Genomic DNA, 14,545 nt, shown 5'->3' with positions numbered 1-14,545 from the left:
GTATATATAATCTACCGTAGCTACTGTTACTCCATTGCTTTCGTTTCACTACTTTGCTTTCTTGTTGCCATCACCGGAGATCTGACTTGAGCGTCGGAGAGCCATCGTTGGGGAACCACTCCCTGACTCGGCACTAACACTTTATGCTTGCAGGCTCGTCTCATCGGAGGTCCTAAATTTAAAGAAGTATTATTCATAAATATATAATTTAAAAAATAGATAGAGTAGTTAATGTAATATAAAAAATTTTTAGCTATCCTATCCTAAATTTATGGTAAATTTTTTAAATATAATATTTGACGTGAATTTTCTTATATATTAATTAACAAAACCATCTGTTTTAATTGAACTTAAGTTTGATACGTTGTCATTATTCTAGTAACTAAAATTAGATTACATGGTTGACAAAATGAGGTCGGTCGGCTATATAATTTCTTTTACATCATCTATTAAATTAATATCATCAAGTAAATAAAACGTTTTGGGGTATTGGGAGACAACAATTAAAAAATGTTGGCATTTGGGAAAGGGCAATCAAAGGGGAGAAAGGGATTGCTTTCAAGTACGGCAATTCCTTCACTTTCCATTCCTTGGAAACCGTCGACACTTGAGTCTCATTATTGGCTTGAAGTTGTGCACTTATTACTTAAAGAGCCTTCCTGCCTCACGAGGCACGTGCAGCCGGACATGTGCAAAGTCAAAGGAAGAAACGAGCTACAGGATTGAATAACTGGATGCCAGTGCAGATTCACAGAGAGAAAAGTGGATTATGTTGATCGCAGTTGGAACTAAAGAATTCTCATGGCGGCACTAACATTGATTCCCATGGCATAAAATCCAGAATTCTTTTTCTCATGATAAGATGAGCAAATAGTGATACCATTATTGCACCAGGTAAAGGTAGTAACTGTATTTCATGCAAGCGTTTGTCCGTGATAACAAGAGAAACACACTTTCTGTGGTACACTTATTAATACAACCATCTTGATTCGAGAAGAGTGAGAGGACCATCGACTGGACTGACTTCAGGATCGTATTCAAACAAACTCTCAGGCTTCGAACACCATGCTTTCTGCTTCTTTCTTGATTGACTGGAAAAGCACAGAGGAAAGGTATCGCTCCCCGAAACTCGGGAAAACAACCTAAATCAGCAAAAAATTCATTGGCATGAATGGATCTGTAAGCCGAAAGCAGCAAGCACTGTTTAAGCTAATGAGAAAGGCGGTGCCACTGATGGCATGCCGCATGGTTTTGTGGATAGGAAACTAAAGATGAAGCTGAGATTCGCCGTTGGTTGTAAGCAGAAACAAAAAATTTGTATTCTTTGCTCAGGATACGAATCCTTGTGCATCTTGCAATTATAAAACTAAATTGTGGAACAAAACAAAGCATGAGGAACTCACAACAATCAATTTCCCCGTATTCTCAGGTCGCTGTGCGAGCTTAATAGCAGCCGCCGCTGCAGCCCCAGATGAAATTCCAACCTGCAAATATTTTACCAAGATATGTTTGTATCAACATGGCTGAGTGCTAAACATTAGGCTATAGTGGTCTTGCTATAGTAGAAACAATCACCAGTAGCCCTTCTTTCAAAGCAAGAAGTTTAGCCGTCTCAACAGCTTCATCACTTGAAACCTAAACAGTGAGCATGTGAAATAAGAATTTTAGGTACGTAGCAATGAACTATTTCAAGATGGAAAGCAATTTGCTCTTAGGAAGAGAGGCCAACTTGGATAACTTCATCGATGAGATCCACATTAAGAACACCGGGAATGAAGCCAGCTCCTATTCCTTGAATTTTATGGGGACCTGGGACATATAAATCAACTTAGATCAGATTCAATAGAACTTTCTTGTTTTTTTAGATGGAAAGTGACATTGTTATTATGACCTGAAATCATGTATTATTCACACAAACACTATGAGCTTAACATTAATGTTTCAATAGAAACAGGCATTGATATTTCCTCCCTATGAGCTTAACATTAATGTTTGCATTTAGAAAATAAACAGACAAGCAAGTTATTCAGTCAAATGAAAACATCAGATGAGAAATACAGTGGAAAGAACAACCTACCAGGTTTCCCTCCGGACAGGACTGCACTTTCAACTGGCTCTACGCCATATAGCTGAGAGAATGGGGAAAGATGTAAATATCAAAAAGAGTGATTGGAACTTTTGTTAATATTAAAAGTATTCAGAAATGGTACTTCACAATTGTCATACAATAATCTCAATAATGAAGGCTGTCACTCTGCTCATGGTAACATAACTAACCTTAACATTAGGATTTTTCTCCTTGAGATAGCTGCCTGCTCCTGTAATGGTACCCCCAGTCCCAATACCAGACACCAGAGCATCTACTTTTCCACCTGTTCCATTCCATATTTCGGGTCCAGTTGTCTCATAATGAATCTGAAACCACAGAACATGTCAAATTTATGCCTCGATTAAGCTGTATCTAAATAAATCCATGTACTTGACAGAGGTTTACCTTCGGGTTTGCTTGATTTTCAAACTGTTGAAGAATGTAAGAATTTGGGGTTTTTGCAGCCAACTCTTCTGCCTTACTAACAGCTCCTTTCATACCCGAACTAGGATCCGTTAAGACTAATTCAGCACCAAAAGCTTTAAGAATGGTTCTTCTTTCAAGGCTCATGGATGCAGGCATTGTAAGAACAAGCTTGTAACCCTTGGCAGCAGCCATGAAAGCTAGGCCGATCCCAGTGTTTCCACTAGTAGCTTCAATCAGGACGCTCTAGCAATAATAATAATCATGGAAAACAAACAGCAATGTCAATGAAGGTTAATGTCTATGTTTTTTTCTATTTCTTGAATGTTTTTAACCGTCTTAATTACTGAATGTTGTTTTTTCAGATTAAAAAAATGCCTATATGGTCTGTACATCTCAGGTCAATAAAAAATGTAGCCTACAATCTTTCATTTCATTGGATGACATATCTTACAGCTTGATTTATAGCTTGCATAGCCTACAGAAAGACTAATGATCAAGGATTAAGCATGGCTTTCAAACTTAATGAAAAGTTCAAAGATCGATCATTGGAGGAGGAAGAGTTAGGGTTTTGTGTCCATAATTCCCACATGAAAATGAGCAATCTTTTAGATACCGATGTTGACTGCCATAAATGATAGACAAATCCAAATTGTTCCTTTCTAATCCTATCCTATATTTGTAAATTTTTTTTTGAAAACAAAAAAAAGACACTATGAAATGGCTAACGTTTCTACATTCTAGTATAATAGGGCCGTCTCAACGATTCAGAAGGGCCCTAGGTAGAAAACTTTTTCTAAGGTCTTAATATTTTTATTAAAAAATAAATAATATTTTTTTAAAAAATGGATTTCTTATAAACTATTATTAGAGATATTTAATATTATTAGTAAAATGTAAAAGGACAATTTATAAATTGTAAAAAAAAATATTTTCGCAAATGAAAACAATCACCAACTAGGTCACTTACCAATATCTTTATCTTAACGAAAGCTCACTTTTTTATTAATAAAATTTAAAATATAAAAATTCGTTTATGCTAAACTTTGAAGCATAATTTTTTAAAAAATAATATATTTATCTAATCAATATTTTTAAATTAAATAAATAAAATTAAATTTCATCAATAGCATGTTAAAAATACTAATTAATTTGTTGAGAAATAAATTATAATAATTCTAATAATATACATTTTAATTGTTATTTAAAATTTTTTATCAATAAATTTTAATTTCGATAAAGGAAAATCTTGACGCAATGTACTATAATAGACCCTTCCTTGAAATTTTACATTATTGAGAGTTTTATGCATCGAGTTGTCCTTTTATCAATTATAAGACCATTCACACCAGCTCCCCTATCCAAAATGCATAATTTAGGGTAAAAAAGTTACTTTATTAAATTTGGATATCCACTTTTCAAGACATCATATATCAGCTTTTCTATTTCTTCTCTCTCCTCTATAATGTTTAAGGAGTGGAATCCATTCTCTAAATTTAGAGAAGTACTGTTCATAAATGCATAATTTAGGGAATCGATAGGGTAGCTGATGTAAAGATTTTTTAGCTACTCTATCCAAAATTTAAGGTAAAATTTTTTTAATAGGGTATATATTTTTTTTAAACATATATGAGCTGCTTTTCCCACCTCCTCAATTATCCTCACCTCCCGAAGTCCCGGTCTCACCTAATTTTTTACCTTTATACCCTCTTCTTATTCTCACATTCACGTTTTTTTGTTATCAATTTTATTCTTTTTTAATAATTTATTTTTTATTATATATTTATAATCTTTTATTTATTGTTTAGTTCTAAATTGTAAGAGTTATTATTTGTAAAAATGTTTAAAAGTATACAAATTTTAAAAACGGCGTATCACATATGGTAGGCGCATGACATCTCTAGCCTAATAGTTAGGGGTCGATTATCAGGAACTGACGGCCTGATGTTTACCCAACCATGCGCCTGACGCCTGTGTACCTACATGTACCTCCCTCCATATCCATAGGGTCGTTACTAGTATGGAACAAAATAAAAATTATATACATGAAACAATGCACAAAAATAAAATTTTTAATCAATTTAAAGGGAGGAGAGGTTCTGACATGTGTCAAGGGTTGGAGGATGAGTAATTTAAAGATAGTAAGAGGTTTTGACATGTGTTATGTGTCAAGAGTTGGAGGGAGGTAATTTTAAGGGAGGGGAGGTTCTGCCATGTGTTAAGAGTTGGATGAGGATAATTTAAGTGTCGAATTAGGAAAGTAATCTAAAGGAAGAGAGATTCTGACTATGTTAAAAATTATATAAAATAAAAAAATAATAAACAAAATTAATTAAAAATAAAAATTAAATAAAATTGGGGAAAAAATAAGAGTATAAAATAAAAAAATTGATAAAAAATAATAAATAAAATTGATTAAAAAATAAAACTAAATAAAAATTAAATAAAATTTTTAAGAAAATTAAGTAAAGAAGTGAGGGGTATAAAGGTCATTTATATGGGAGACAAAATCTAAAAAGGGAGAGGGGTGGGAGAAGAAATTTATATAATTAAATAAAAATAAAAAAATATATAGGTATTGATGAAAAAAATAACAAATAAAATTAATTAAAAATAAAACTAAATAAAAAATAAATAGGATTAAAAAATAATAAATAAAATTAATTAAAAATAAATCTAAATAAAAATTAAATAAAATTAAAAAAATATATAAGTATGGATGAAAAAAATAATAAATAAAATTAATTAAAAAATAAAATTGAATAAAAATTAAATAAAATTGAAAAAATAAAAAAAAAACAAAGAAAAAAAGGGTAGAAATGGTATTTGACAAGGAGAGAGAGGAAGAGGGAGGAAAGAAAAAGAGAAAAAAAATGAAATTTAGAGAGGAATAATAGTAGAATATTAAATATGGTTTTATCTTTAAAAAGTATTTTTATAAAAAAAAATATATAAGTATAGCGCATAAATATTTTTAATTTATTAATCAACTTAATTTATGTCAGTAAATTAATTTTTTATTAATGGGGACCCAATTGTCTTGAGCGACGATAATCGGTGGTGGAACGGTCAGTGACCGGCTATTGCTTCTGCCTCATAGTCAGCTAAATTTTTTTACTATTTTTTACATAATTTATAAATAGTCATTATTCTTTATAATATTTATTTTAATAAAAATATATTCATTATAATAAAACATTTAACCTAAATATATAAAATAAAATATTTATCTAAATATTTAAAAATAAAAAATAAAAAATATTTTTTAAATATATATTAAATTAATTGAATAATTTTATTAGATTTTAATTAAGTCTATTTAAATTATTTTTGATCATAACCGGAAGTTAATTAACATTATTAAATTAAAATTATTTAATTAAATCTAACTTTCTCGCTTACAAGCGACTAGTTCGATGCATCGCCAGGAGACGCGATGGCAAAATAGCGGTGGCGGTGAGCACAGCAGTGGCGGTCGGAGGTGAGTTACTGCCTACAGTACCACCTCACGCCCGCCTCGGCTTAGATACTGCTGCCGCAACTGATAGACACATCCAAATTATACCCTCCCAATTTTAGCTCATGCTTTTGTCTTTGGGAACCCATAAACATAGGTGTGAAACAGCTTACCTTCCCAGGTTCGATAAGCCCCTTCTCCTCTGCATCAGCAATCATGCTATACCCAATCCTGTATTAAAGATTCACCCCATCATAGAAAAACCACATCACGACAAAGAACAAGATGAAACTATTCAATTAAGAACCTAAGAAAAGCAAAACACTGATTCATCGAGACCTGTCCTTTACACTGGAGCAAGGCTCCATGCTCTCCAGCTTAGCAGCGATCCGAGCGACGCAGCCAGTGGCAACATCGTTGAGGTAAACCAGTGGAGTCTTGCCAATTAACTGCGAATCCGGAAACAGATCAACATAACAGATCCAAGGGATGTATCATAAGACCAAAAATCTTACCTCAGTGACATCCTTTGCAATCGAATCACCTTCCGCCATCCGTCAGATACTTACCTGTAACAAAATCATACATCCAGCACATGAAAACCCAATAATCCGGAAGAAAAAAACCCGCATGCTTTTAGTGCTCCGACAATGATTTTAAGACTAAAACCAGCGAAATCGATTCTAACAAAATAACTAGAGAAAAGAAATTACTCTAAGAACGCAATCAGCCGTCTCTGGGAACCACGAAACGGAAGAGAGGGGGGGATAAAAATCGATGCGAAGGAACGGCGACGCGAGTGTCGTATTTGTAGCGGCCCCTTCCGATGAATGCGATGTTTGATCCCTTGATTATATCGGCACGGCCGCTACGGTGCGGACTTTTCCGTTTGAAGGGGATTAACGTCAATGAATATGATTTTGCCTTTGGCCAGCTCCAGGTGAGGTGTATCGGGAAGCTATTTTGGTCCATTTAGTCAACTCTTTGGATATATTTGCAGGAAAATTCTCCTTGAGTCACTGTTATTTATGGACTGTTCCCAGAGTAATTTCTGCAAAATATCTGGGATTTTAAGGAAGTATCATCAAGAACGTTAATGGTGTGTGGCTAAGGACGAAGATAAGAAGAAGAAAAAAATTCAGTATCAGACAAAGTTTGAGCCAATGAAGACATGTTTTGGAGAATAGAATACAAGCAATGCCATTGTGGGAAGAACTCTATCGCGATATACATGATGAGATTGTAGTTGTACTTCATTGAATTTGCCTTATTTTGCTCTTCCTTTTTTCTTTACAAATCGCAAACACGACTGAAAAAATATACATAATATGGTGATATATTTTCATCCCTTGTCACAACACCAGTGATACACTCACCATCTGGGATCATTGCTATTCATTAACTCTACTTGAGAAAGCCATCGAATAATAGAAAGAACAAGTCGCAAATAATCTTGCCAACCAATGTTCATTGATGTTTTCGGTCAACGGCACTGCTGGAATTGGTTGGCCTTCCTATCCGGTTAGGCGCATTTGATTTCTTGGAAGATGATAATTTTGCTTGATTTGGAATCCTAAATTGCAGATTCAAACATAAAGAATAATCATGGTTAAACTAATGAAATGCTTAAAATGAAGGCATTAAAGAATGACGAAACGCCCAAGGAATAATTAAAATGCATGTGCAATGATGCTTTGAGAGAGTTGTAATTTAAATTTAAATTCAAAGGATGTCTTCCAAAGTAAACTAGAATTGTAATTCAAATGTGCAATTTTTTAGTCTATGCACAAGTTAATCAGCCCTTACTATTCTCACTGAGCCAATTATGATCGATCGAGCATCTGCATGCCAAATTAATTTCAATTGATCAAATCTTGAAACAAATAATTTTTTCTATATTCATAGAATGAAATTTTTTTCTATAACCAAGAACTCGAAAGCCCTTAAAAAAGTAACTGATTTCAAGATGCATTTACAGTACATAAGTTTATACAACAGATGAAAGCCGTGCATGAAAATTATGTATCATTCTAATTGGTTTGGTCGACTTAATAATGTTTACTGTCAATAACTTGTATCAAGCATAGTATAGAATGATATAATAGTTTTTCCCATGAAGAAATATACTGCAGTTTAGAACGAGAACAAAATGGGGTTTGTTTGTCAAATTCTATTAGCATCTCAAGACCCATAATACTAAATGCTAGAACGAAAGAATAAGAGGTCAAGAGAGTATATAGAGTTGTCTAGTTGCTCCATGGAAGTTTATGTTACTGAGTACAACTCAGTAAATACATTAGCTATGTAGTATGCTCATATTTACTTTATCAAAAAACAAAAAGTAATTCATATGCAATTCATAAAAATTGATGTTATTTCTAAAAGATATTTATGGTAGATTCAAGTCTAGGAAAATTACCTTATATCTGGTGTTTTTGTTTGAGGTTTCTTGATATTTGAGCCACTCTCATTGTATGTGTTATGTACATTTTGGAGATTGAATTGCCATAGCATTTCTGCTTCAGAAGAGTCGCTAGTTGCAACGTCTAGGTCATCTGAACCATCAGTTGCAGCATAAAATGACTCTTTTCTTTGCCTATTCATCTCGTAGCTGCTATCTTTTCCAGTGATGCCTTTTTTATGAAACTGTTCATCAGGATGAACTCTCATATCAGAAAGACTCTGATGGTAAAAGATATCAGGTGATGTTCCATAACTGCCATCCCAATCTATCATGGAATTGCCATCTGTAGCAACTGTGTCTTGCTTGTTCACCATGACTTTATCAACCCAGTCATTGTAGACAATTTGTTTATCATCCTTGTTAGGATGATTCATTCTCGAACTGCTTAAAGGCCAAGGAAAAGAGTCATTTGTTGTCAATAGATCATGAAGATCAAAACTTGGAACTCTACGTCTCAGCACAACATTTCCCCTGACCTGAGAAAGCACAGTAGTTCTGTGAAAAATACAAACACCAACAGAAAGTAATATTCAAGATTAAACCATATTTCAAGCATGCTGTCAGAGAAAGAAATTTACATTATTGCTTGAAATTGTGTAAATGACATGCTATTTTAAAAGGGCAATGATAAAAATGTCAACCAGAAAAGAGATACTGAAAAGGGGACTAACTTAGACACCAAATACATGGAAAGAAAAGGAAAAAGAATCATGCTTGAACTATATTTGAAAGAAATCATAGACAATACTGCTCTTCGTGTCAGCCAGAAAATTACCAATTGCTATGTGAAACTTTAAAGCATGGTAACCAGAACTTACAATTAGACAGTACTGTTGAACTCGCAAATTCATGGCAAATACACAGAAATGTGTATTGGTATATTCCCAGAGCTAGATTTATCATTTATGGCTGATCATCTAGAAATTTTTCAGAATTATACACTACACTTTTTTTCTATGACGTGTATTATCTAACAAAGCAATGACACCCGAATGGATGGTTTGGCTTGAACTACAATAGAACACTTACTTCAATGTTTCTAACTTCTTCCATTGGTTGTCTGTGAGTAGTTTGACTGCTTAGATAAGCCCCACTACTCTGTCGGCTGGGATGTACAGGTGATGGAGTTGCAATATGGATGGGATCTGAACTAGGTAATACATTCTGGTGATCAGTTTCCTTCCTTGCTAGGGCTTCTTTCAAGCTTGCTATCTGCAATATAGAAGCAATTGTATATAAGAAACTCAAAAGAGACAATAAGAATACCACAGATGCCAAAAAATAACACTAGTTATTGGAGTATATAAATGCTACTGAGAGAATAAAATAAATAACCTGCTGCCTTAGCGCTTTAACTTCTCCGCTTTCTTTATTCACTTGTGCAGCACCAAGCTCAACTGTGGAAACCCGTTCTGCAAATTTAAGTGTGCTAAGGGTTTCCCCGACAGTGTCCATTTCTGGACTTATATGAACAAACATCAAGGTCTTTGCTTGACCACCTATTTAACAAAGGATATAAAATTTTAAATCCAAATAAGATAAAACTTATTGATCTACATCCTTGGAAGAGAGCAACTTACCAAGAGAGTCTTGAAGAAGTTGTGTGAGTTTGCTATTTCTATAGGGAACATGTGAGCTCTTTTGTGCAAGTGCAGATATAACATCACCCAAAGCAGAGAGTGATTTGTTTATATGTTGTGCTTCTTTTAGCCTTTCTCCTGTCACTTCAGATTTGTCAACTCTCTCACTGCCCGCCAGATCAACCAGATGTAAGCATCCACGGAGTATAGTTTCGGAAGTCATATCTCTTCCTTGAACATGAACAGTCAAGCAACTGCATGTAACACAATTGAACAATTTATAGGATGTGAAAAAGAAAGTCAATAACAACAACAACAACAAAAACTTATAATGTTACCTATGAGATCGGCTGCTGCGATCATTCAAAGCTGTAGAACCAACAACACGATTCTTTTGTCCGATGTTCATTAATGCCATCACATCAGATGTTGATGCAACAGGTACTAAGTTTGCATTTGGAACATTAAGTCCTTTCTCCAAAGTATTCCGAATTTCTAATGTTCTTTCTTATCAAGGAAGCAAAAGATGTAAAGACAATTAAAGCATTACCAACAACATGAAGAAACATTTAGTATAACAATTCATTTTCATCCATTCAAAATTTCACAATGTAATTATAGACAGATATCAACAAAACAAAGATGATAGATTGTGAATCAAAAAGTCACTAGGTGAGAGGATATCTTTTGTTAATGCCTTCATTGAGAAGATCCCTAACTTGTTCATTGTATATCTCAATCATTTGAACAGCAATCTCATAAGAAAATGCACTCCTTCTTTGTTCCGCAAGTTTAAATAGATCGCTTAAAGCTCTATAATTCACACCAAATGTTTGCTCATTAAGAAGCTTGGGTCCACTCTGCACCCATGAAACAAATTGAATCATTCACTAAATGCATTTTAATTGTAAACCAAAATAAGCTATACTTCAGGTATCATGAAAATTTTGTTGTCCAAAAACACATATACTTCAAAAAGAAACATCAGTTATGCATCATACCATAGTGTAAGTCTTCCCAGATCCAGTTTGGCCATATGCAAATATACAAACATTGTAACCATCAAGAATGGAACGGATTAGAGGTTGTGTATCGGAAAATACTTGTTCTGCAATATGATTACATGTAAGAGTGATGCTTCACGAAGTTTTAAGTGAATAAATATGCATATCATATAACATATCTCCAATGACCTTGTGTTGCAGATGGACCAAATACTTTATTGAAGTTGAAAGACCTACGCCCTTCTTTTCCATTCTTTGAGGGAGTTATTATTGAGATACTTCCCTCATCAAAAGAACCAATGCAATTATTACTTAATTGTCCTGCTAAGAAGGGTCTTACTCTGCAATAGACCCTAATGCTCCCTGATATTTACAAAAAATAGTAAAAAGTTAGCAGAAACGAATTCCTCTATTACTACATAAAGATCAAATTCTTTTTTGTTTACCTTTGAGATCTTGCACTTGATTGTACAACTTTCTGTTCTCCTCAAGAACATGGTAATAGCCTGAAGCAGCATTGGAAAGACCATGTACACTCTCTCCTAAAATTCAGATTCCCCAGCAGGAAAATTGGCAATCAGTAAGAAAGCATTATATAATATTTGCATTTGTCAAAGTGTACAATTTGTGGCTTACCAAGTTTATTAAATTCATCAGTGTACATCATATGCATTACCTCTATTCCAACTTTTGTACTTTGGAGTGCATGCTTAAGTTCCTACAGTTGTAAATAATGCTAAAATTTGTTACTCTAGTGCCATAATATATTTAATTAATAAACAAATTGATGTATAGCTCTCAAACAGAAAAGGAACCTGAATAGCTTTATCTTGGTTGCAAATCAGTTGTCGCATTAAAATCTTTTCTTTTGACATCTCGCCTTTGGACATCTTATTAGAGCCCTGTTCTTTTGAATTTATGAAAATTCTTCCTCCAATTTCCTTTTGGGAAAACATAAATTAGTATACTTTTTAGTATTAAATCTGCATTTAGATATTTGGATAGTAGGAATCGTGCATTGTACCTCTGTTCCATTGTCAGAAGATAAAGGACCTATTGAAGCCTTCATATTGATTAATGTGCAATTGTTGTTGTCCTTCGAAATTGAATTAACCTGTTTGGTTAACCAATCATATGAATCAGCTGACTAATGATGCTCATTAAATTTAAAAAAAAAAGTAATGTTTAATTATAGAAAAATGATGCTCAAGCGGCAAGAAGAAGAGAGAGCTATGACATGTTTCCAGATTTCATTCAAATGAAGGAAGAGTTTTACACACGATGTAGACGAGAGTACCCAAACATGCATTATAGACGTCTATATTAATATTGTCCAACATTATAAACTAAATCACAGACTGCATGTTACTTGGCCACTATCCATATATATACAAGTCTGGACATAACAAATGCAGAAGAAAATAATCACGAAATAAAAGCACACTTGAATTTTCAGTGACAATTTTTTTTATTGACTTAAAAAGTAAACATTTTATCCTGCACCATCAAAAATGTTCTAAGAATTGGAATGTACCAATTTATTTTGTCTCACGATACGATGTTCAAATTCTTCCATTACTTTATTCAACAATGATTCCACAAGCTGCAACAAAATTTAATTTTCATGACACAAATAAATGAGACTTATTTTTAAAGAATAAATAATGATGCTTTCTAGAGATATTCAGCAAGATTTACCATAGGAAGTTCTTCAGGCTTCTTATTTGATAAAGCAGCATGTACCAGCATATTTAATGGACCAGAAGTTATCTGTTGCCAATGAAGACTTTAGTAAAAAGTTCAACTATTCTACCTGCTTAGAATTTTTTTAGTCTTTCAATTACTAACCGTTTCACTTGATTCAGCAGAGACATCCCCATCGAATAAATACGCATCTCGTAAGTGATCACTGTCACTCATAGATTGACTTCTTAGCAATGAACTCTTTGAATTCTCTGAATTTTTCCACAACAAATGCTTGCTTGAATTGGATGGTTTAAGGTTTGCACTAGATTTCCAAGTACCATGACCACCCATTCGTTTCCACGCAGCATAGCTCTTGAGAGAAAGAACACAATCAATAATCCTAGCACTCTTGCCTCCCTAGAGTTCAAGCAAACAGAGTAGAAAGTAAGAACTAGATAACTTCAAAGCTGATTTAATTAATGATTGTAGTTTTCCACAATGAATTAGTGTTACAATATCCATAAGTTTAGTAGTAAAATTCAATAATTTAAAATACCTAATTTAACTTTAACATAGAGAAATATCATTGCTTTCTGAGTGAGAAACCTCTACTTTAAAGAGTTCCAAACTCCACCTGTTCTAGGTCAGATGCCTCAAAGGTGGGCAGACCCATTTCTTGTGCAGATACAAGGAAGTTCCTCACGTTCTCAAAATACTGATATGCTGAGAGCGCTGCGCCATCTGGTTGTTGAATTGTATCCCCAGCAACCACCTGGATAAGAAATATCTTTTAGACTAAGAAAATCGCAGGTGGAGAGAAGAAAAGGGCATTGAGTTCATCAAGGATTCTAGAACATGGACAAAGATAAAAAAGCATACTTACTTTTGGAACTGCTCCGGGTTGAACCTTGTTCAGAGCATTACAGAGGATTATCCCATTCCTCAATCCAAGCCTAAGCTCTTCCTCCGAAGGCTCGTTGGGCAAACCTTTTGCGGCGACAACGCCCAACACCATTCTCAGCCACTCGGCTGCCTCGTTCCTCCTCGCCGCTGCCATTATATCGAACAAGACCTCTAATTTGAATCATCCGTCCGAACTCAAGCGAAACCATATATCACACAGGAAGTTTGTTGGGGAAAAAAAAATCTACGAGAAGCAATTAGCAACCTAATATTGCAATCTCCCTCAAAACAATCGATTAGAAAGATGGTAGAAGTAATTAGTAAAATGTACTACAACAAAATCAAATTGGATAAGACATCAGACATGAACATAGATTTTACCCGCTTCGTCGGCCTTCCTGGAGGCCAAGTTGGTATCGCTAAACCTAGTCCCGTGCTCCTTCAAGACATCTTCGACAACCGAAGCTAGCGACACAGACAAAAACCCCTCCGACGCCGACGCCATTGCCGACGACCCGTGATCCACGGAACTTCCAACGACGACAGGAATGAAGATTTCGAGATCGACGGAGGAGAAGAGGAAGGGAGAATCCAATTCCTCCTCCCACTTCCGTGGCCTGCTTTGCGGAGTGGAGACAGGAAAGGGTCCTGGAGTGAACCTTGTAGTGCCCACTTCTTCTGCCGCTGCTTCGAGTTATAACTACTCTTCTTTTCCAGCCTGCCTTAACACTTTATAAATTTCGAAACTAGTTGGCACCAAACTGCAAATTCTACGTGTTCAAATTCCCCTTATGAGTAATGAGGGCCTTTCCCGAAATTTAAAAAACGAAAGGGCACTGTACGTGCGAACAAGTCGTTGCATTTATTAACGTGGTGATCCTTGGTCCGTAATTACTAATCTATTCCTGGTCCTTTCATAATTTATACGGGGGATCGTGA

General features: G+C 34.5%; 2 protein-coding genes across 2 annotated transcripts; both read right to left on the bottom strand.

The window, feature by feature from the left end:
• Positions 1 to 863: 863 nt before the first annotated feature.
• On the bottom strand, positions 864 to 6,839 carry LOC121985694 (cysteine synthase-like). The gene is made up of 11 exons (XM_042539294.1): positions 6,683 to 6,839; positions 6,485 to 6,538; positions 6,309 to 6,418; positions 6,143 to 6,200; positions 2,495 to 2,758; positions 2,278 to 2,415; positions 2,078 to 2,129; positions 1,730 to 1,809; positions 1,576 to 1,635; positions 1,404 to 1,484; positions 864 to 1,142 (listed from the first exon to the last, which is right to left on the bottom strand). The coding sequence occupies exons 2-11, from the start codon at positions 6,521 to 6,523 to the stop codon at positions 1,050 to 1,052; spliced, it is 975 nt and encodes a 324-aa protein (XP_042395228.1). The 5' UTR covers positions 6,524 to 6,538; positions 6,683 to 6,839; the 3' UTR covers positions 864 to 1,049.
• Positions 6,840 to 7,148: 309 nt separating this feature from the next.
• Positions 7,149 to 14,273, bottom strand: LOC121985693 (kinesin-like protein KIN-14F). Its single transcript, XM_042539293.1, has 19 exons — positions 13,988 to 14,273; positions 13,587 to 13,753; positions 13,338 to 13,475; positions 12,866 to 13,120; positions 12,716 to 12,787; positions 12,552 to 12,620; positions 12,042 to 12,131; positions 11,833 to 11,958; positions 11,654 to 11,735; positions 11,464 to 11,559; positions 11,207 to 11,380; positions 11,015 to 11,121; positions 10,698 to 10,873; positions 10,352 to 10,513; positions 10,014 to 10,267; positions 9,769 to 9,932; positions 9,463 to 9,645; positions 8,389 to 8,909; positions 7,149 to 7,542 (listed from the first exon to the last, which is right to left on the bottom strand). Exons 1-19 carry the CDS (start codon positions 14,109 to 14,111, stop codon positions 7,437 to 7,439), a joined length of 3,066 nt encoding a protein of 1,021 aa, XP_042395227.1. The 5' UTR covers positions 14,112 to 14,273; the 3' UTR covers positions 7,149 to 7,436.
• Positions 14,274 to 14,545: the final 272 nt, after the last annotated feature.

The sequence above is a fragment of the Zingiber officinale genome, chromosome 5B (assembly GCF_018446385.1).
Source record: "Zingiber officinale cultivar Zhangliang chromosome 5B, Zo_v1.1, whole genome shotgun sequence".
Taxonomy (NCBI): domain Eukaryota; kingdom Viridiplantae; phylum Streptophyta; class Magnoliopsida; order Zingiberales; family Zingiberaceae; genus Zingiber; species Zingiber officinale.
This window is presented reverse-complemented; position numbering and strand designations above follow the sequence as displayed.